Source organism: Erpetoichthys calabaricus, chromosome 4 (genome assembly GCF_900747795.2).
Source record: "Erpetoichthys calabaricus chromosome 4, fErpCal1.3, whole genome shotgun sequence".
Lineage (NCBI taxonomy): Eukaryota > Metazoa > Chordata > Cladistia > Polypteriformes > Polypteridae > Erpetoichthys > Erpetoichthys calabaricus.
The window spans coordinates 55,305,108-55,329,675 of record NC_041397.2 but is presented as its reverse complement, the minus strand read 5'-3'; the positions used below and the strand labels follow the sequence as shown (position 1 = coordinate 55,329,675).

Here is a 24,568-nt window from a genome sequence, read left to right as displayed (position 1 = left end):
GTACTGTATGTTAATATCTCTGCCAAGGACAAGAAACGGATAGAGGAAGTGTTGTGGAGTACTCCTTCCGACTGAAATGTAAAGCCTTTGAAGTGTTTATCTGATGTTTGTCATAGAGCAGACAACTTCTAAACAATCTCCTACTAATATGGCTTTACCAAGACTAAGGACTAACAGATTTGATGTAATTACAAGCTGCGAGATGCATTTATTTAACAACTAGGGGGCTTCGCCCTCTGCTTGCTTCACTCACCCACCCCCCTACCCCCACCTTCAGTATGCGGCAACCACTTCACGTCTCTGCTGCTTGCGTAGTGAAGGAGACGCAAATGCTCTTAAACGGTGATACAATGGAAAACAGTTTTTTTTACCTCCTCTTTGCTCGATCAGCTACTGGCTTGCTGCTGCTGCCGTGCCGTATGATCTGCATTTCACGTGGCACACTTCTGTCATATCACCTACGTCCATATATTCGATCTCTTTTCACTTTTATCTTTTCATCAATATCACATTGAATTTTGATTCCATGTTTAATTCTTTACATTTAAATAGCACTTTTCTCATTACTCAAAGTACTCTCCACACAGGGAGGACCCGGGAAGCGAACCCACAATCTCCTTACTGCAAAGCAGCAGCACTACCACTGCACCACCTGTGAGGACCATGTTTGGAATTACATCATGACAACGCAACATATAACTGCCCGTGAGTGAATAATGTTTCTTTCTCTCTACAAGAAAGGTGTCTGAGATAACCACGCAGGACTTTTCCAAATCTCTTTGCATAAGCTCTTGTCGTCTCATGGGATGTTAAAGTGTCTCTGAGACAATCATGTCTCGTCTCCTTCCAAGAAAATTTTACATATGTCTGAATGTTTATGCTTGATTATTTATTAGATATTAGAAAATAACAATTATTTCAGTCATCATATTGAATAATTATGTTCATAATTTAATTGCATCAGCTTCACTACGTCAAAATGCATACTAATGACATTGCCATGGCAATAATGTAAGTAAATAAATAAAGTATGGGAGAACTGGTTCTTGTCTTACACCCACTGGAGCCAGGATTGGCTCTACCTTCCCATGAGCCGGTACTAAAAAAGGAAGTTCTGTGTAAATCTTGGGTGAGTAAAACAGCTCTGACAACTGACACAAACCTCAACACCCATCTGACAGGCCACATCACTGCTTATCAGTTAAAGAAACAGACACTCACAGTTTCCACTCTTTCTCTCTCTTCCTTAGGCCTTCTAGGGTCTCCTTCTTCTTTCCTGTGTTACTTTCCTGTGTTCCCAGTACCACTCCCCTCTTCTAATAAAAATGCTCATAAATTTCCACTCAGTTTTCTATAGCTTGTCTTTAAACTCCCCTCTCTTTTCATAAAACAGTTTGTCTGCTACCTACTGATGACCTTGTGGAAGAACCCTAACTGTAGATCCAATGAGTTAATCTCGAAGTAGAATCTCTGATGTCAATGATCTACCCATTTATTTATGAGTAAACTAACTGGAAGGAGGACTTATAATCATGCCTGCAGCAGAAATGAAAGAGCATAAGCATTAAGACAAAGTCTGTCACCCTTGAAATTGTGATTTATAATGCACTTAAAAGTGTACTCCCTTTCGGTATTCAAAAAGGGCAATCATGCATTCTACATTTTAATCCTTTCAGTCCTCAATCCTGTTTTGCAAACTCAGGCGCATATTTCTATAACAACTGATCATTACAGTTCTCACTTTTGGCCTTCTCACATATCCATCCATCTGAAAACAAAGCAGAGAATTGTCATTTCCTTGGCATCCTGAAACTGCTTATTTATCTAGTACCCAAAAATGAACTAATTCAGCTGTTTCAGGACACAGGTTGGATGCCCAGCCAATAAAGGCCAGAAACAATTAACCTATGAAAGCTTCACAACATCCAATGAAGCAGACAAACTGTTTGTGAAAGAACGACCCTTTATGCCAGTGCTGAGCCCAGAAATGATTCCGTAGCTTGGCTGCAAATGACCCTGGGAGACGGCTTTGAGATCCCCTAAGGCCAAAGGACACCAGATCTAGAGTTGGATGAAGACTCACTGACAGGAAAAAGAGGCCAGAATCATGAGAGAGAAACACACAAGAGGCAAGATAGAGGTACTTTGGTATGGGTCTTGGGAAGTGCACAAGACATGGCATCACCCAACATGTGAGGCAGGCAGGACAAGAGTTAAGTCTTAAAAATCAAACAATCACTTGGGGGTTAAATGAGGATATACATTAAACTGAAAAATGGCACTTGGTGTGGTTATTTAGATAATCAAGCAATCAGAATCTAATGATGATTCAGTTCATTCATAATGTGGTGACCTCGCTGACATTCAGAGAGCCGAGTTTTGGAGCACATTTCATACAAGGCTTCAAAGCAACAGCAGGCAAAGAAGTCAAAGAGAAAGGCCACAAAATATGCAGGATAGCTCTTGTTGGGCAGAGACGGGGTGTGACCATGCTGTCCTTTTAAAAGTCATGATATGGTGAACTAGGCAAAATCCTGAATATATAATACACAAGGTAGCCCATCACTGTGCTTTACAAAAAAAGACAAAATTCAGTTTATTGACCCCGATAGTAACAGAGCAACAATTACATACAGTACACCAAGTTATTATTATTATGAAGATGGAGGAAAAAAACAGTAAGATGTTAGCCCAGCAAATACATAAATGCTTAAGAATACTGAATTTGGACTTTCCTCTCCTCATTACTTAAGCTAATTTATCAGTAGACTATTATGATTTACTTTATCATTTATTAGGAGAATTAACAGTATAAAGCTATTTGGCCCACATTTGTACATTTGTACTGTTTGTTCAAATTGCATGGATTTTGTTTTATTTGAATATTACTTGGTTGTATTTTAATGTAGTGTATATATACATTTGTCAACAAAAAGTATGTCCAAATGATAATATAGAAAACCAAATTTATATATGAAGTATAATTGGTCTATTAATACATTAACTTTTGTACCCTAAGTTCTTGTCTATAAGCCGGACTCATGTATTAGCCGGAGACCAAAAATCATACGAATTTTTAAAATAAAATCGTATCATAGATAAGCCGGACTCATGGATAAGCCGAACGTACTATAACCTATAACTAATAGAAGGGAGGGAGGTCAGTGGTCTCACTCGCGCCCATTTAATTTCTTTAAGGGGGGAGAGAGTGTGAGATATTGCCGTCTCTCTCACTCCCCGCATGGCGCGGTTGGAGCGGCCGGAGCGCGTTCTTTCTGCTCTGGGCGTCGCCGAGTCAACACGAGCGCGTAGCGGTCATTTAAATTGTGATTTTATATGTAAGCATATTTAAATATATATCGCGGATTTCTGCGGACAATGGGTCTTTTAATTTCTGGTACATGCTTCCTCAGTTGGTTTGCCCAGTTGATTTCATACAAGGGACGCTATTGGCAGATGGCTGAGAAGCTAGATTGCTTACTTTTCTGTCAATCTTGCGCTGACTATCTGTGATCCTGACGTATGGGGATTGAGCAGGGGGGCTGTTTGCACACCTAGACGATACAGACGCTCGTCTAAAAATGCTGAAAGATTATCTTCACGTTGCTATCTTTTGTAAAGCTGATTCCTGAAAAGACATGCTGCACAGTGCTTCGCATACTTAAAAGCTCGAAGGGCACGTATTGATTTTTGACTGAAAAACAAACTCTCCCTCTCTCTCTCTTTGTCTGCTCCTGACGGAGGGGGTGTGAGCTGCCGCCTTCAACAGCTTTGTGCCGCGGTGCTTCGTATACTTAAAAGCCAAACAGCCCTATTGATTTGTTTGCTTCACTCCTTTGAAGAGGAAGATATGTTTGCATTCTTTTAATTGTGAGACGGAACTGTCATCTCTGTCTTGTCATGGAGCACAGTTTAAACTTTTGAAAAAGAGACAAATGTTTGTTTGCAGTGTTTGAATAACGTTCCTGCCTCTCTACAACCTCCTGTGTTTCTGTGCAAATCTGTGACCCAAGCATGACAATATAAAAATAACCATATAAACATATGGTTTCTACTTCGCGGATATTCTTATTTCGCGGGTGGCTCTGGAACGCAACCCCCGCGATGGATGTATAAGCCGGACTTATGTATAAGCCGATATTCTATTTTTTCATTTTCACAACTTTTTTCCTTAGATAAGCCGCGGCTTATTGACAAGAACTTAGGGTATATGATTTCTTTGGAGGCTGTGTGTGTAAACATTGCTCCAGCGTTTCTAGTTTTTGCCATGTCATCAGGGCAGATCTGCCATCATGGTGTTGTGGGTGCATACCCAGGGGCCCACGACAACAAGGGGCCAACTACTGGATGAAACGATCGAGTCTCCCGCCGTAATCAAGAGTGAGAAATACCGCTCTGTATTAAATGACCAACTGTCTACATATCAGTATGATCAACTCTCTGTTAAGGAGCCAAGTCACCCAGGGGCCTTTGGGGGTCTTAATATGATTTGATTATATAAGTAAACTGTTGGGTTTTTTTTTGGATCCTCAAACAATTCCTTACTGAACTGGTCCTCATGTGTTTAACTGTGGTAAAGTACCTGTTGCCAGGTACACACTGGTTAGGTTTTAAACTCTGAGCTGTGCTGCTGTTCACCTCTATTGTCAACATAATATAGCAAAACAAGCTCAAACTTATTTTTTCAAATTCAGGCTTGCAGGGAGCTAACATTTATCCAACTAACATCTGATGCCATTAAACTATGACCCCTAGATGCCGTGTGTAAGAATCACCAAATAAACTAACATACTGTACATGTCTTTGGGATGAGGGCAAAACATGCAATTCACACAGACATGGGAGAAACATTTACACTCCATATAGACATCAAACCCAGGACAGTAGGCAATAAGGTAGCATAACTACCCCCTGAGCCACCATGTCATCAGCACTGCATTGAAATGCATAGACAAGGACAAAAGAAAAGTATTGTACCTGTGAAACCAGCTGCGATCTCCTCGATAATACCCATCATCTTTAGTTACTGCTTCACTGCCAAGAGCCATAAGTGTTCGCTGAACTGCCGCTAAATCTTTACCTGTTAAATACAATATGAACATAATTAGAACTATGGGACAAATCTTGGGACAGTCACAGACGCGTATGTTTAACATAACAAATATCACATTTAGTACCTAAAAAAAGTACTCATCCCTCAGGATTTGTGTATTTTATTGTTGTACAAAATTGAATCATGGTGGCCTTTTTGACATGATGATCAACAGAAATGAGGAAAAAAATGGCAGAAGTCAGAATTTTTGCTGAATTCAGAGTGACCAACCCCCCAAATCTGAACTAGAGTACTGAACGGAGTAGAGCCCCCAGTTAGACGGGCCACAGGCTTTCACTCTCACTCTCGGGATTCTGTTACAAAAGACTAGGCTACACTTATCTTTATTTTAAGAATTATCTGCTGTCATTCCATACTAGCACAGTGAAGAGTTTAACTTGAACAATGACGGAACACAAAAAGCATGTTGTTCTTGAATATTTGCTGTTAGCATCTAGAGCCTGAACCTCCGACTAAACATATACAATATATTGTGGCGTACAGCCAGGACACCTCTACGCTGAAAGGACCAGGGGAGGGACAATATCCAGAGCATTGCCTCCCCCAAAGTGCTAGGTAGCAGCCTCCCTGGGTTGCAGCGGTGCCTCAGACTCCCACAGGGCTGCATGGGAGTTGGAGTTTGGTGCAGCCCTTTTGGGCTCCGTGGGCACAGCCAGGGGGAGATGCAGATACTGCTGAGCAATTGGTTGCAGCACTTCTGCCACACCCGGAAGTGCTGCCAGAAGAAGGTCAGCAAGAACCTGGAGCACTTCTGGGTGCCCTATAAAAGGGGCCAGCCGTCACTACTCTGAGAGGCAGAGTCAGGTGGGAGAAGATGAAGCTTTCCAGGAGGAGTGGAGGAAAAGAGAAAGAAGAAAAGGAGAAAGATGAGTGTTTCGTGCTGGACTGTGCTTGTGACTGTGCTGTGCAGGTGGGAAATGGGGGAAGGCATTTCCCACGGGTAAAGGAAAAAAATAAAAGTGTGTGTGTTGCACTTGTGTCCTGCGTCTGCCTGTGTCAGGTTTGGGCAGCGAGAGTGCCCTCCGCAGGCCACAATATGTTTGAGTACTAATGCTGCAGCAGGATCAGTACAACATACAAAGAAATCAGGAACAGTTCACAACAACAAATCATTCAGCAGAAGTGTGTCAAGAACACTACTTAGACAAGTCAGGTTTTCCTTCTTTATATTTTTTTTGTTTTTAGTCACTCTGGAGTGTATTTGTTGTTTGCCATAATAAATTAATAATTATTTATGTATTGAGATTCTGTAAAAAAAAAACAAATTTTGCCCTGGGGACAAATAAAGTGCTATATTGATGTACTTAATACTGATTTTTGTTTTTACAGCGATTCTTATGTGTACGCGAGTATTTTTTATTTACATTTTTCTTGTTTGTTGTCACCTGTTTATGATGTCATAGCCTGTTCAGTCAGTCAATCATTATCTAACCCGCTTAGTCCTGAATGTGTTGCGGGGTCTGTGGGAACCTATCCCAGCTAGTATAGGGCACAAGGCAAGAAACAAACCCTGGACATGGTGCCAGTCCATCGTAGAGTGAACATGAATACAAACACACACTAGGGCCAATTTAGCATTACCAGTCAACCTAACCTGAATGTCTTTGGACTGTGAGAGGAAACCCACACAGACACGGGGAGAACATGTAAACTCCACACAGGGAGGACCCTGGATGCAAACCCCGGTCTCCTTAGGCCGGATTTATACTTCACGCGACACGACGCATGCTGCAGCGGACGCTCCTGCTACACAAGTAGTTGTACTGTTAACAAAGTGTTGTACTGTTTATACCTTCGTGCGTACTTTACGTAAATCTGGAGGAATCCACCAGGTGGCAGTGTGAGATATTATCACGGAGAGAACAGGTTCGGCTTCACTGTATTGTGAATTGCCTGGAACGTCCATTAAATTCAGAGGCAGAAACAATCCCTGGACGAGGCATCAGCTCATCGCAAGGTGAATACAAGCACTCACATACACGCTGGCGTCATTTTAGTGTAACCAAATCTGCATATCTTTGGAAGGAAACCGGAGCACACTGTGGAAACCCAGCAGGAAAACATGGAAACTCCAGGCAGGGAATATCAGTGACGTGACTCCCTGCAAGATAGCAGCGCTAATGCTCCGCCACCGTGTCACCCCCATGTGCGTCATTATTAACAGTATTCATTATTTAAACGGAATTACCGATTTATCTGTAAAATGTAACATACATACTTCAATGCATTTCATCATGAACGTGATATCAAGTATAAATCTAAGGATTCTAAATGTGCAGAGAGTTGGAATTTCATACATTTAATGTGTTCTGTGTGGTGATCTATTGCTGTTTGCTGCTGCTGTCAGTACCGGAGGAAGCCCTAGAAAAAAAGACGGCACATAAGACAGTATGTGAGACTTTAAAATATATCGTGTCATTACGATCGGGAATATGCAACGCGTGAATATAAAAGCACCACGAATGCATCTGTATGTCGGCATTTTGCTTCACCACATCGAACCATTTATCAAACATCGAAGCGCGCACTTTGATCACGTAGGATCCTCAAAGCGGCTCTCTGTCACATGTAGATAGTAAACAGAGACTCTGACGTCACATTCCAACTTTCAGCACACTGCGCCCCAATCCCCCGACTTTTTGCTGGTACTGCAACTTGCGCACACGTTGCATTAATTTCTGAGGACCTGCTCAGAGGACGCATCAAATGAACGCTAGAACGTGTGGTAGCCATGATGTGGGCGCGTACTCGTTCTGAGCGTGAAGTATAAATGAGCCCACTGTGAAGCAGCACCATGCCGCCCCTGCCTGTTCAGATGATTGCCAAATTCACCTAATTTCTCTAAAGCTACTACTTTATGCTGCATGGTAGCCATTGAATTTAAGAGGAATCTGTGCCTCAGACAATCATCTGATAATAAATGCAATAAATAAAAGACTGACAAGCAAAAATGATAATTTTTCTTGCATTAATGTAAAATTTGAGGCCTTAAAGTTCAGACTTGGTTTCTTTTTAATGGTCTATGCATGTCGCTGTTTTGTTGATTCTAACTCCTTTCGACTTCCCTACCATCTTTTCCATTTTAAAAATGGTCTCTGCTTCTTGCAACATTAAACCAGAAAAAATCTAAACATCACCATATTGGGATGCTCTTTCGGAAAGCTACCATATTGTTGGAAATTGGTAAATCAACGATTTCGTAAGCAAATCTGTCAAAGAAATTAACACTGCACTGCTGGGTGTCCTCAAGGACAAATCCATTCAAATCCGCAGAGGTCACTTGTAGAACGAGGTGATTGATGGCTGGTAGGGAGTGGGCATTGCCTCAGTTTTTCAGTACTGTAGATGAAAGCCATTATCTCTACCTTCTCTCTTCAGAAAATGTACTGCTTTAACAGAAAGGCATTACACTTCTGTTTAGGGACCGCCAACCCGCGGCGTAGCATACACCGCATAATTATGTATTGATGGGAGGTTTCGGGTCCTAACCGTCTAACGACGGGTTGGCACAACCGGTAACGATCCTTTCACAGGTTCACCTACGGAAACCTTGTTAGGACATTTACATCTTCTAGATAGGCAAGTTTGATCGTCTGACGCCCATTCCGCCCCCTCCGCCATTCTAGTCTGCCGATTTCTTAGTCATTGTTCAGTACGCACTGCCTGCTCATGTGCCCGCCCCCAACTCCTCACCTGAATTGCTTTCGTCTGTGCTACAGTTCACATGCACCTGCGAGCCACGTTCGGGCTGGGTGAGGTTTCCCATGTTGAGTCAAATTAAGGCAAAAGCTCCACACCTGGTGGTGCCCTTCCGTCAATTCCTTTGAGTTTCAGCTTTGCAATCATACTCCCCCCGCAACCCAAAGACTTTGGTTACCCAGTTGGCTGCATGGCGGGTCATGGGAATAACGCCGCGTCGTGTATGGTATGTGATCTTCTTCAAACCTCTGACTTTCGTTCTTGATTAATGAAAACATTCTTCGCAAATGCTTTCGCTCTCGCGCCATGGTCGGCTGCTTAGTGAATTGTTGGTGGGCGCCCCGTGAGTTGGCGGGCGGGGCTGTCTTGCGTGCATCTTGCTTGCCATGGACTTAGTGAATTATATATATAGATAATTCACGTGTAGCTCTTCACTTCTCAATTTGCCTTAACATTTACATAGCTTAACATTTACGACAATTACGTATGTTTATATTGCCACTTTACTTTCAGTACAGTATCATAGTGACAGTTCCCCTCATTAAAGTGAAAGTAGGCTACTCAAAGTGATTTGTGTCAACCACAATAGAGAATTGCTGTACAGTGCATCCCGCATGTGACATGTATGTAGATGTCCACTTTAAATATGTGCAATGGGATTGGAAAATGGAAAGTTAAATACTGAAGAGTTAAAAAAGTATACTGTTAGTAGGAGTCATGTTTGGGTTACTTCATTCTCTCTTTCTGCATTTCCCCATTATGCTCTTCATCATAGGATGTTCACCCAACACATAAAGACCGTTGAATAAACATCATATTGAATGAGAACCTTCAAACAATGAACAGAAATCAACTGTACTGACAACACAGGTAGTTGATACTCACCCCATAATTGGAAAGCATATCCATATTTAAAAAATGTATAATGTATAACTATAATTACAAATGAAAATAAAGGAAGCTAACATGAACTGTTTAAAGTATAAAGTATGCAGTTTTGCAGAGATGAGGAATAGTGGTAAAATTCTACATTTTTTTAAAATTCGGAGCCCCTGAACCTCCCTCAAATCAAAATTATATACCCAATGAATGTCCTTTAACTTGAATTTCACTGTAATCTTCTTTGCTTTGTAACAGTGTTTGATAAGAAGTTCTTAACTATAAACTAGGGGGCTCTGCCCCTTGCTCACTTCGTAGGCCAACCCCCGTGCAGGCCCTACGCGCTAGTCATTTCCCAGATCTGCCGCTTGCGATGAATCGTGCTGTGCTTTTCTGATAAACAACAAATATCAACTCTGTCTTTGTCTCCGTCTTTTGGAACTATTATCGCTGACAATTCATCACATGTTGGCTTATTATATATGTAAGCGTGATCTTTCGGATTCATATAGAAATCCAAGAAAACTTCTTTGTCCGTGTTTTGAAGTGCGATACTTTTGGATGTATGGATTTGTATCCATTATTGGCTGTAGAATTTCTAATACGACTGATCGTTTAATTCTTTCGATTCTATGTTGCATCGCTTCTCTGTTATCATAAATATAAACCTGACCGAATTGTGGTTTCTTTGAAATTAAACTTGTAGTAGCTCTGTCATATCACCTATGTCCATATATGCAATATTTTTTCACTGTTCCGTTATTTCACCAAGTAATAATTTCCGTTTGTTAGCGCTAATGCAATCTTTATTATCAGTTTTTTGAGACTTTCGAATTTTAGTACTTTCATAATCTCTAACCTGCTCTGCATGTGTATCATGCCAATGTTTTTGAACCTCTTTACAACGTTCTACTTTGTCTTCTACTCTTTGTCTTTTCTTCTTCTATTGTTTGTCTTTTATCTCTCTGAAAATGTCTTGTCTCATCTAGTCCCAAGATTTTTTTTATATATTAGAGAGATGATTATCCTAGAGAGGGTTGATAGGTTCATGAAATGAACTAAGTAAAGAAAAAAACGACCAATTCGATGACAATTGTATAGTTCAGTTCCACTAAAGCCAAAGTCATATTACACAATGTTTGGTCATGGAATATGATTTGCTGATCACAGCCTCTGAACTTGGTGCTGCACCATGTCAAATTACATGACTGAAAATCACAGCTCATGTCACATTTACCAACTGAGTGCCTATCTTCTAAGCGCAGTCTCGTTCGCCCCATTTTCTGAAAGTGCTGCCTGACGGATATGGCACTGTTTGCCCTTTAATTTCTTTTTTCTATTCAGTTATGGTATGTAAAATACAAGTCATTAGACAGACAAGCTTCTGTCCTGTTTTTTGAGGTCAAAAGCCCCCGTGCTGCCCGATGGAGCCGACATCGAACCAGCTCTGTGTGAAGGGTTAATAGCTGTGGAGTATTCTGTCCCAGTTTCAGCCCTTTGTTTTCCTTTTTTCATTCTGTTTTAGTACATAAAGCAGGACACATCAGACAGAGGAGCTTCTCTTCTATTTGTGCGATCCAAAACCTGTGTGTTCCTTATTCCTCATAGCTACATTCTATACATTGTACTTCTGGCTGAAAGCTCATTGGCTCTCAATTTTTGCACATAAAGGGTCTGCCCCTCTGACCAAAGAGAATATCAAACCTGCCTAATTTTATCCAGGCCAGTCATAGACTCATTGGTCTCAGTCGATGGGCATGTCACATTAGATGATTGTATGGGAGCACAGCACTGTCCACCTTTGACTAGCTAGGATTATGTAAATGAAAGCTATGACTGAAAATTGCTGGAAAAGTCATCAAATGTGACATATGTAGCCTTAAGCTGTGGATGAAAACTTTCACTATTGTGGGTTTGAAAGTATTACACCTGATCATCATGTGTATATCACTCACTATATTTAATCTACAATCTTTTACGGCAACTTTTAATTCTGCTTTTGGTTGTACTTACTTTAAGAAGTTTAAATAAAAATGGAAAACAAGTTATCAGCAGAAATAAAATGGAAAACAAGTTATCAGCAGATATAATGGAAAACTTAATTACTTAATCATCCTGATCACACACTGGCTGACATTAAATTAATTGGTGGAAAACTACAACCAAGACAAAAGGTTTCATGACTTATAAATGATAACTGAATTGCAATTTGAATATATTTAGTTCTAAAAATAATTTAACATGCGCAGTACCTTCCCAGAGATCCACTGTCTGGAAAATGTCTGTAGTTATCACGCCGTAACCTTCAGCTGCTTTCAGGAACTGGGAAATTTTTTCCATCTGCTTGAATGGCATGTTTGTCTCTGGTATCTTTTTTATTGGCTCTTTGCCTCTGGGATAAAGGCTGTTTATCAGCCGACACAATACCTAATGGTAAAAAAGCACAATTAAAATCAGTAAGGGAACCTTTGGGATAAAACTAGATCTTAAATTGATGTTGTATTCTAACAAGATAATTTTCATCTCTAAAGATTTTGTATTCTAAGAAGATAATTTTCATCTTTAAAACCACAACTATCAGTGTAGATGATGTCCTTATGTATCATATTGTCCATTTTTTAATTCTTTATGGAGAAAAAGACTTTAAAAATGTAATGGTCATCTCAACAAATGGAACATGCTTGCTAAATGAGGAGTCAAGGACCAAGTAACATTTTAGGCCATGCTATCTACTGTGATGTCTCAGAACAGAACTGAACATCGGATTCTCTGTACCACATTTCTTTACACTTAACCATCAGCTGCTAATGGCTGTTTTAGCAAAACTAGACATGACTGCCAAAAATCACTTAAAATGTGTAACTCTGTAATTATAGTGATACCAATATAAATAATAGGAACGAGATGAATACTCGGTGGCACAGTGGGTAGCGCTGCTGCCTCGCAGTTGAGAGACCTGGGGACCTGGGTTCGCTTCCCGGGTCCTCCCTGTGTAGAGTTTGCATGTTCTCCCCGTGTCTGCGTGGGTTTCCTCCGGGTGCTCCGGTTTCCTCCCGCAGTCCAGAGACATGCAGGTTAGGTGGATTGGTGATTCTAAATTGGCCCTAGTGTGTGCTGGGTGTGTTTGTGTGTGTCCTGCAGTGGGTTGGCACCCTGTCTGGGATTGGTTCCTGCCTTGTGCCCTGTGTTCGGATTCAGCGAGTTGGAAAATGGATGGATGGATGGATGAATACTCTGTATTCAATAATTATTAGTATACTCTGTGACCATGATAATACTTATTTTTTACACAATATATGGTAAATATTAGACTCTGTTAAGTTAATGCTAAAAACAAAATGTTGTACATTTTCTAGAATGCACTAATATCGTTATTTTCGTCCATCTAGTTGGACTGACTTTATGGTAATACTCTTAACAATCAGTCTTGAGCTTTGTATTTGTTTCTGTTCTGTTTCTGAGTAAACTCATTATCACTGGACAGTCCATTTAATTATAATAATCATCTATAGCTAACCCTTCCACAAAGTCACAGAAAAGAATGGCAGTTGAAATTTAAGTAGCAGTGCCCTCCATAATGTTTGAGACAAACAAACATTCTTCTTCAATTTACCCTTCTGCTCCACAGTTTAAAATTACAAATCAAACAATTCAGGCGTAATAAAAGTGCACATTGCAGACTTTCATTTAAGAGGATTTGCATACATTTCGGTCACACAACACTTTTTCTACGCAGTCCCCCCATTTCAGGGCACCGTAATGTTTGTGACACACTAATGGCAGGTCTATTAAAGCCATTATGTTTAGGACTTTTGTCGCATATCCCTTGCATGCAATGACTGCTTGATGTCTGAGATTCATACACACCACCCGGTGCTGAGGGTCTCTGGTGATGCTCTGCCAAGTCTCTAATGCAGTCATCTAAAGCTCTTGTATATTTTGGGGGCTTGTCCTCTTATATTTTCTCTTCGGCATATGGAAGTCATGCTTGGTTGGATTTAAATCAGGTGACAGGCTTGGCCATTCAAGATTTTTCTATTTTTTAGCTTTGACAAAGCTCCGGTGTTTCCTTAGCAGTATGTTTGAGACCATTATCTTGTTTTGTACGATGAAGTGTCGTCCAGCAAGTTTGGAGGGATTTACTGGAACTTGAGCAGATGTTTCAATGCACCTCAGAATTCACTGTGCCACTGCCGTCAGCAGTTACGTCATCAATGAAGAGAAGTCTCCCAGTACCTGTGGTACCCATAAATGTTCAAGCCATAACACCCCCACCGCCATGTTTAATAACAGATGAGGTTGAATGTTTTGGGCATTTTCATCTTGTCTCCACACTTGTTCTTGCCATCACTCTGATGCAGTGTTTTGTGGTGAAAAAGTGTCCAGGAAAGGCACTTTAACCTCTAAGATAATGTTTCTATTGGTGAACAAGTTAACACTGGAAATTCCTAAACTGTTAGCCTTAATTCATACATACATCCTGCAAAACTTACCTATTCAACATTCACTCAGCACAGATAAGCTCAAATATAAGGCAAGAACATCTCAACTCTGGCCGAGGCCAGCTATTTACCAGGGGCCAGATGCTATTCCACTCACAAGGCATTCCTGCCAAGATTCCCTTACATGTCGCTCCGTCTTCAGATTGCTTCCCTGAGAGAGCTACACTTCAGAATGTCCAAGCAAAAACCAGGAATGGCTGCCTTTGAAAGGGCTACACAGTCTAACAGAAGCCAAGAGCTCATCGCTACACCTGACAGTATGATACCTAAATAGAGACAGTTGGTTTCATTAACAATCATTGACCATTGCTAAATGTCAGTAAACAACAGGACGACTTCAGCAAACATACTGTATTTCAATCAGTAATTGAAGGAGAAACCAGGTGTAAGTGTTAAGATATGAAAACTTACAACCTGAATGATTCAAATTAAGGTCACACTGTAAACGTTGTTTCTGGTGGCTATAGCTTTGGTTGTTGCAGTCTTTGGTTTCTTAAACCAGGCATGATGCTTGGCAGCGAAGGGCCAGTCAGTAGGTGGCAAAGTCAGACTAAGTTGTCTTCTCTTTAGCAGTTGTTTCACGCATGCTCAGCTCCTAGTCTTGGCAGTTATGTTTCCTCTCTGCAAGTGTCTTTTTAAAATCCTTTGAATTTATAGGGTCTTCATGACTGCCCCTTTTAACAATAAAACTCTGCCTTACGTAAGATATTGTATCAGTCAAGTTTGGGATAACCGATAAGTTCTCATGGTCTGGTTGATTGCTGATTTCGTTTCTTTTAGCTAGACATGAAATGTGTTTATCTTAAAGTCCCAAGCCTCCATTTTACATATTCTAACAAGCATACACACACTGGTCACTTTATCTAAGCTTTTACGTATACATTCGAATAATGACACAATTTATGCTTATTTTCCCAGAATTCCTGTCTATGTTTATTTTGCATACACTCCAGAATTTTAACAACTTCCAAAATTTGACAGTCTTGGGGAACTACCTGATAAATAATGAGATCATTTGTACCTGCCTGCCCTTTTAGTTATAGAACATTTCTCACTTAAGCTCGGAGCCCACGTCCTAAGAGTCAATAATTCTAAAATAAAAACAAACTGAAATAAAACATACAAATTAAATATTACAAGAAGTTTTTAGCATACTGTAAAAGTTCATTTGCCAACAGCATTACATATAGGTAGATTTATCATTGTCTCATCCGTCCACAAGACCTTTTCCCAGAATTCTGCAGGGTCCTTTAAGTATTTTTTTGCAAACTATAATATGACCATCCTGTTTTTGTGGCCAACTAGTGGCCTGATCTTGCATTGTGGCCCCTGTATTTCTATTCATGTAGTCTCCTGCAGATAGTTGCCTCTAACACACTCTTACTGCCTCCTGAAGGCTGTTTCTGATCTGTCTGGCAAGTGTTTAGGGCTTTTTCTTTACCATAATGAGGATTCTTCTGTCATCAGGAGTGGAGGTCTTCCTTGGCCTAGCGGTCTCTTTGCAATTACTGAGCTCACCAGTGTGTTCTTTCTTCTTAATGATATTCCACACAGTTGATTTAGGTCATCCTAAGGTTTAACGGATGTCTCTAATGGTTTTATCGCTGTTTTTCTGCCTCATAATTGATTCTTTAACTTTCACTGATACAGCCCTTGTCCTCATGTTGAACAATGGCAGCTACAGACTCAAAAGATAGTCTGTAGATAGATAGATGCAAGCCTAGGTATCTTATGTCTGCATTAATGGAGCAGTGAAACACACCTGAGGAATCAGAAACCCCAATTGTATCACAAATCACAAATGCCAATTGTTCAAACCATTATGATGCCCAGAAATGGGGTTACCATCTATAAAAAGTGCTGTCATTTCTATATGGTGTGACCAAAATGTATGCAGATATCCTTAAATTAAAGTCTGCCACGTACACTTAGTCATGTCGGAATTGTTTGATTTGTAATTTTAAACTGTGGAGCAGAGGGGTAAATCGAGGAAAAACGAGTCTTTGCCCCAAACATTATGGAGGGCACTGTTAACACTAAAGATCTTTGCTAACTTACCACACACTATCAGACAAAAGGAATCAACCGGAATGATTATCTAACAGGAACAGGTACAGCTTGACTGACAAATGAAGAAACTGCCATGAAAATAGGATTTCTGAAATAAACAGCACTGGCAATAAAAGTAGCATTTGGAAATGAAGTCATATTGCTAAATAAAAACACTCTTTAAAAATAATTAAAAATAAGGCCATTTTGAAATAAAACCTGCCTGCAAAGATTAAATGTAAAGTGACTACATTGTTAAACCGAAAATAATTGCTGACATTGTATTTCTTAAAAATTAAGAGGACTTGTAGTTAATTATGCCTTTTTTCACAACTGAATGACTCCTTTGTATATATCACTGTACTTTTTTATTTGCCATTTTATTTATGCAATCCATCCATCCATCCATTATATAACCCGCTGTATCCTAACTACAGGGTCACGGGGGTCTGCTGGAGCCAATCCCAGCCAACACAGGGCGCAAGGCAGGAAACAAACCCCGAGCAGGGCGCCAGCCCACCGCAGTATTTATGCAATTTTAGCACAATTAGTTTTCCATGCTAATCAAGTAAAACACATTTTAATAAATATCATGATACATTTTATTTTATGGAGCATCTTTGCCATACTTAAGGTGCTTAACAAGTTCAAGATCGATTAGACTCATTTCCATACAGTTTTTTACAACTGGAGCATAGGCTGGTCAAGTGACTTCCTCATGGTCACACAGAGAGCAAAAACTGAGAATTGAACGAGTGCATTATTTAATAATTGAAAATTCAGAACCAATCAATTAGGAACAGGAGGTAAAACAATGATAAAGACAACAGCAGGACAACGTTTACAAGAAAGACCAAAAAGAAAGGACGTGAAGAGTATCGATGAACATGACCAGTGACTGAGCCCAACATTAAACTTGTGTTCCTGGAGCCTGTGAGGCACTAATGCTCTTCGTCATTCGCCATATTAACACTTATGGCAGGGTTGTCAAACTCTGATCCTGGCCACAAAAGAGTCTGCAGATGTCAGTGACCTGAGACAACTTGAGGCCTGAAAGAGGAGACTCCCCTGTCAGTACCATGCCCTGCCTTTGACTATGCCCACTTTACATGCCCTCCCCAAGGGTGAAAATACATTGTCTGGCCACAACCAGATAATTCTTGATCCTGGCGGGCAAGTGGTAGCAAGGTTTAAACTCAAAATTAAGTTTTCTTAATTAGTAACCAATTGCAGCTTATGGAAATCCTTTATCTTCATTAAATTTATTTGACTTGCTATTTAAGATCAAAACCCTGAAATGTTTCTCTTTTCTTTAATCAGTAGCCTAACAATGAGCTAACAAGTGACCAATTAATGACCCCATGTGTACTTCTATTTGAATAAATCTCTCGATTATAAAAAAAAAATTTTGGAAGGCTTGGAAGGAGATGATACGTGATCTTCTCGGAAGACAATATGACGTCCCGCAAGAGACACTTTAGCGTCACGCAAGACAAGGCAGTGAGACAAAAGGCCAGCTGCTGTACAGACTTTTAAATGATCGACGCGCAGCACGACAAGCAGAACATGCAGCTTGGCAGCAGCAGCAGAAAGCCAGCAGCTGAACAGACATCATCTCTTTAGCGTGCGTTCAGCCCCTCTCCCTTCATAATGCGAGCGGCAGAGATGCGAAGTGGCTAGAGCGTAGTGTGCCCCGGTGTGGAGGAGGGGGTGGGCCAGCGAAGCGACCAAAGCCCCCTAGTATTTAAAAAGAAAAAAAGTAAAGGTCTGAAAAATATTGATCTGCTCTTGTCCAGAAAACATTGTGATTGAGCACTCAGAATAAAAGAATAGTTTCTTTTTTACATGTCTGGATTGGAAGAGAAAAGAATTTAAAAAGTCATAGAATTAAATATAATCCATCCATCAATCCATTTTCCAACCCGCTGAATCCGAACACAGGGTCACGGGGGTCTGCTGGAGCCAATCCCAGCCAACACAGGGTGCAAGGCAGGGGACCAATCCCGGGCAGGGCGGAAATAATTAATGTGCTTGATTAATAACAAGAACCGGAGTCTAATTAAGAAATAGGTTGAAGTGAAAAAAATTATGTTTGACCCCCTTAGTTAGCAGGTCATCTGTTGGTTGGCCGCTAACAGAAATGATTAAGCGTTCTGAATCTTAGAAAGCAATTAAGACAAATGAAGTCTGTTCCATTAGCAGAAGTAACCGGTCACAAATCAAGAAATCTGCTGCAATGGAAACCTGCAGCCACTGCGGCCCTCCAGTATCTCAATGTGTCTTCCCTAATCTGCAGAGTGTTTGTCAATAAAAAGGATGATTAAACTTGTGAAAGAGTTCTTCGTCGATCTATGGCTAATCCTTACATTTCCTTTTCAGTATATGCAGGTTTACACCATATATTGTATTTTAAATGTGTCACACTTATTAGAGACTTATCTTTAGAGAATATATTTTATATTAATATAACTTTGTGTAGCTTAGCATAGAAATGCAGGCAAAACAAAACTATCATGGAAACAAAATATCCACCTAAATGAATTATCTGCGGGCTAACATAATAAAGAGCAGGCCATCTGCAGCTGTTTTCTTGGGCTATTGTTCCGCTGTTAGCAGAGCAGGCTGGCCATATCACCATTATGAACAATGCACGCTCACCACTGCATTCAGTTTAAAACTGTGCCCTTAGTTACCCAGAGTGTGTCCTGGCAGCGTCCAGCATTCTGTGACTGGTACCTCTGGCCTGTTTTTGGCTAAGTGAGCACCGTAGGGTGATGACACTTAGTTTGTGTCACAATGAAGGAGATACTTGATATCAAAAAACTGAAGTGTGCTGAGCAAGGAATATTTGATAAAATCTTCAATGTATGAAACCAGCACTTCTTAAACTAATGGTTAATTTCACCTAAGCTTTTCTGACCTCTTATTAATTCTCCAATTCCTAATGTGTTTGGTAGCAAGGTGTTGTGTGACTAAAATATATGATCTTCTGTCTAGTTAACATTGTGTTTGAACACACTGTACTGGCCTTTTACTTATAATAAAGGACTAACATCCTCACTATTACTCCAAATCCTGCGGCTGACCATCCTGACATGTCTCTCCTGCTACCTTTGCACAGGAAGTTACCTGCTGGTAGTGCAGGCACCGTGCTAATAATTCATTTTCTGGACCCTTTCCTTCTAGTGAAACTGGAGCTATCCTGACAGCACTGAGTGCAAGGTAGAGCCGACATCCTCTTGGAAGGTATTCCATCTTACTCAAATTTAATTTAATTTTTAACTTAAACTGCCTGACTTACCACATATTGTAATATAAAAAGTCAAATAATGCTTGAAGTTGCCATGTTCAAGATATTAAACGAGCAAACTTGAAAACTAAGAGCTACCACTATGATTCAGTCAATTGTTTAGGTTGAAACTACTGAGCTAATGCCTTCCTGTGTTTACTAGTAAATGGAGAATCAGAAAAGACATGAGCAGGTGGATAATGTCTTCTTGGCTTATTATTTTATTATTACTTATATGACATTTTTACCCAAGGTGTCTATAAGATCAGTATACATTCCACTTAATTATATTTATGTTATGCTTGGAGGGCACAGATCAAGAGTCCTACTCTGGGGTCACACTTGAACCAGTAATTTTATGGATCTGAGGTCAGTGCCACAGCCACTACGCTTTCTTCAGGAGTCAGTGAGCTCTTTTTCAGGAATTAACCAATACACCAACAAGAAAGCAAAGTATGACATGATACATCCCGCATTTTAGGTTTCAAAACTGTTAAAGTTTAGTGATAAAAAACTAAACATTTTCTTATATTAACATGACACCAAATTATAATTTCTAAAACCAAGGCATCCACTGCTATACACAGGGCAGTGTTGACTTCTGGTTAGTTCCTGTAAACAGAAAACAAATCAGGACAAGAGCATCAGGACAAAACAATGCCCAACAAGCAGGGCACATTTAATTGGAAACATGTGCCAGTGACATTCCAGGGAAAAGTTTAGAAAGGATATTGCCACTGGACCCACACAGGATGTTTTCCATAGCTGGGGAACCTTCTGCAAATTCAGGGAAAGGGAGAAGATGTGTTGTAGGACCGCACAGAGCTGGTTAGCACATGTGAATTTCCCCTTGGGATTAATAAAGTATCTATCTATCTATCTATCTATCTATCTATCTATCTATCTATCTATCTATCTATCTATCTATCTATCTATCTATCTATCTATCTATCTATCTGTCTATCTGTCTATCTATCTATCTATGAGGAAATTCTATTATGTATCAAGTCAGAACTGAACAAGCAGCTCCAAACGGGGAGAGCCTACTACACAGACAAACATGACCACATGTTACAACAAAACAACATGAAGGAAGTGTGGCATGGGTTGAGGACTATTACTCACTACAAGCATACTGTAAAACATACAGATGCAGAGAACAAGAGCAGGGCTAATAAACAACCAGTTCTTCAACAGGTTTGACTCATTCTTGTCAGTACAACCCCCCTAGTCTTTGTGAGCGAGCAGAGGAAGTTCTAGAATTGCAACTGCCATCTGCACCCTGAACAACCTTCCCCCATAATGACATCACACCTCTGGTCTCCAGATGCTCTCCACTCTTTGGACTCTGCCTCTCTGCTGATTAAGTGAGGAGAGAGCTGGGAAAACTCCGCATAAACAAGGCTTTAGGGCAGACTGGAATCAGCCCCAGGGTGCTGAAAACATGTGCTAACCAGCTCTGTGGGGTCCTACAACACATGTTCTCCCTTTCCCTGAATTTGCAGAAGGTTCCCCAGCTATGGAAAACATCCTGTGTGGTTCCAGTGCCAATGAAAGGTCATTGCAGTGATCCCAAGGACTTCAGACCAGTTGCTCTTACTTCATTTATCATGAAGACCTTAGAGAGGCTGGACCTGTAACAACTATAACCCCACTGGTTTCAGAACATCTGGATCCTCTGCAGTTTGTCTATCAGGCACATATAGGTGTGGAGGATACTCTCATCTTCATGTTCCACAGAGCCTGCTCCCACTTGGACAAAGTCAACAACACAGTTTCGATAATGTTCTTTGACTTTTCCAGTGCTTTTAACACCATTCTGCCTCATGATCTGGGAGAAAAGCTCAAGGCTTTGCATCTTGATGCCCTCACAATCTGCTGGATCATGGACTACCTGACCAACAGTCAGCAGTTTGTGAGACTGAGGGAGTGTGTCAGAAATGGTACTGTGTAATACTGGAGGTCCTCTGGGAGCTGTCCTGTCTCCCTTTCTGTTCACCATCTACACGACAGAGTTCCAGCACTGAGAAGTCGTGAGAAAGTCATGGAATCTGTCATCCACTGCCATTCCTAATCATGACATCCTCAAAGTGATGAACTTAAAGTCATGGAGTCTAAGATAGACAGACAACAAAGTTAAAGTTTGTTGACCTGTTGTTTTCCCTTTTTAGGTTTGTATTTTTTCACTGTATCAGAGTTTTCAATTTGGGTTGGCATGAGCAAAAGGTTTTTCTTAATGAGCAAACATTTTCAGGTACGTTACCCTGTGAGCCTAGCTAGGACGCAATATAATTATCTATTCATATGTAATAATCTTGAATTTCTATGCATACAAAAGTCACTTGAAAATGCATTTATTGAAGTGGCATGTTTATTTATATTATTTAGGCAAAAGTCATTCATTCATTCCTCAAGATGAACAGATACACAGTAATACTTTTGTGCAGAAATGCAAGCTTTATATATTTTTATCAACAGTGCAATACATACTCTACAACTAGATTATTAAAAGTCATTCAAACTACAAATCACAACTTTATATTGTTATCAGATAATCAATATTGTTACCCCTCCTCGAACCGCCACCTTATCGTGGTGGAGGGGTTTGCGTGTCCCAATGATCCTAGGAGTTCTGTTGTCTGGGGCTTTATGCCCCTAGTGGGGTCACCCAAGGCAAACTGGTCCTAGGTGAGGGATGAGATAAAGTGCGGTTCAACATAACCTCCTATGATGAATAAAAAATTTGGACTGTGTTTTCCCTCGCCCGGATGCGGGTCACTGGGGCCCCCTTCTGGAGCCAAGCCTGGAGGTGGGGCTCGATGGTGAGCGCCTGGTGGCCGGGCTTGCACCCATGGGGCTCGGCCGGGCACAGCCCGAAGAGGCAACGTGGGTCCCCCTTCCCATGGGCTCACCACCTATGGGAGGGGCCAAGGAGGTCGGGTGCAGTGTAAGTTGGGTGGTGGCCGAAGGCGGGGACCTTGGCGGTCCGATCCTCGGCTACAGAAGCTGGCTCTTGGGACGTGGAATGTCACCTCTCTGAAGGGGAAGGAGCCTGAGCTAGTGCGCGAGGTTGAGAGGTTCCGGCTAGATACAGTCGGGCTCACCTCGACACACAGCTTGGACTCTGGAACCAATCTCCTTGAGAGGGGCTGGACACTGTATCACTCTGGAGTTGCCCCCGGTGAGAGGCGCCGAGCGGGTGTGGGCATACTTATTGCCCCCCAACTTGGGGTTTACCCCGGTGGACGAGAGGGTAGCCTCCCTCCGCCTTCGGGTGGGGGGACGGGTCCTAACTGTTGTTTGTGCGTATGCACTGAACAGCAGTTCGGAGTACAGACCCTTTTTGGAGTCCCTGGAGGGGGTGCTAGAGGGCATACCTTCTGGGGACTCTCTTGTACTGCTGGGAGACTTCAATGCTCACGTGGGCAATGACAGTGAGACCTGGAAGGGCGTGATTGGGAGGAATTGCCCCCGCCCGATCTGAACCCGAGTGGTGTTTTGTTATTGGACTTCTGTGCTCGTCATGGATTGTCCATAACAAACACCTTGTTCAAGCATAGGGGTGTTCATATGTGCACTTGGCACCAGGACACCCTAGGCCTCAGTTTGATGATTGACTTTGTGGTCGTGTCTTTGGACTTGTGGCCACATGTCTTGGACACTCGGGTGAAGAGAGGGGCGGAGCTGTCAACTGATCACCACCTGGTGGTGAGTTGGCTTCGATGTTGGGGGAGGATGTCGGTCAGGCCTGGTAGGCCCAAACGTGTTGTGAGGGACTGCTGGGAACGTCTGGTAGAGCCCCCTGTAAGAAGTAGCTTCAACTCCCACATCCGGTGGAACTTCGACCACGACCCGAGGGAGGTGGGGGACATTGAGTCCGAATGGGCCATGTTCCATGCCTCTATTGTTGAGGCAGCTGACCGGAGCTGTGGCCGTAAGGTGGTCAGTGCCTGTCGTGGCGGCAATCCCCGAACCCGTTGGTGGACACCGACGGTGAGGGATGCTGTCAAGCTGAAGAAGGAGTCCTACCGGTCCCTTTTGTCCTGTGGGACTCTGGAGGCACCTGATAGGTACCGGCAGGCCAAGCGGAATGCGGCTTTGGTGGTTGCTGAGGCAAAAACTCGGGCATGGGAAGAGTTTGGGGAGACCATGGAGAACGACTTTAGGACGGCTTCGAGGAGATTCTGGTCCACCGTCCGGCATCTCAGGAGGGGGAAGCAGTGCAGTGTCAACACTGTATATGGTGGGGATGGTGCGCTGCTGACCTCGACTCGGGACGTTGTGGGTCGGTCGGGGGAGAACTTCGAAGACCTCCTCAATCCCAATAACATGCCTTCCAATGAGGAAGCAGAGCCTGGGGACTTGGAGGTGGGCTCCCCCATCTCTGGGACTGAGGTCACCGAGGTGGTCAAAAAACTCCTTGGTGGCAGGGCCCCGGGGGTGGATGAGATACGCCCGGAGTTCCTCAAAGCTCTGGATGTTGTAGGGCTGTCTTGGTTGACACGTCTCTGCAACATCGCATGGACATCAGGGACAGTGCCTCTGGATTGGCAGACCGGGGTGGTGGTCCCCCTCTTTAAGAAGGGGGGCCGGAGGCTGTGTTCCAACTACAGCGGGATCACACTCTTCAGCCTCCCTGGAAAAGTCTATTCGGGGGTTCTGGAGAGGAGGGTCCGTCAGATACTCGAACCTCGGATTCAGGAGGAACAGTGTGATATTCGTCCTGGTCGCGGAACAGTGGACCAGCTCTACACCCTTAGCAGAGTCCTGGAGGGTGCATGGGAGATCACCCAACCAGTCTACATGTGTTTTGTGGACTTGGAAAAAGCGTTCGACCGTGTCCCTCGGGGAATCCTGTGGGGGGTGCTCCGGGAGTATGGGGTACCGGACCCCCTGACAAGGGCTGTTCGGTCCCTGTACAACCAGTGTCAGAGCTTGTACCGCATTGACGGCAGTAAGTCGAACCCGTTTCCAGTGAGAGTTGGACTCCGTCAGGGCTGCCCTTTGTCACCGATTCTGTTCATAACTTTTATGGAC

At 42.1% G+C, this 24,568-nt stretch overlaps 1 protein-coding gene across 1 annotated transcript in view; it reads right to left on the bottom strand.

Moving 5' to 3' along the window:
- The window catches only part of LOC114651325 (transgelin-3-like), a 43,332-nt gene that overhangs the window by 6,521 nt on the left and 12,243 nt on the right, over positions 1-24,568 (bottom strand). The window contains exons 3-4 of the mRNA XM_028801253.2: positions 11,944-12,118; positions 4,978-5,080 (exon numbers count right to left, since the gene is read on the bottom strand). Coding sequence (XP_028657086.1) covers positions 4,978-5,080; positions 11,944-12,118 — 278 coding nt within the window. The remainder of the gene's footprint in view (positions 1-4,977; positions 5,081-11,943; positions 12,119-24,568) is intronic.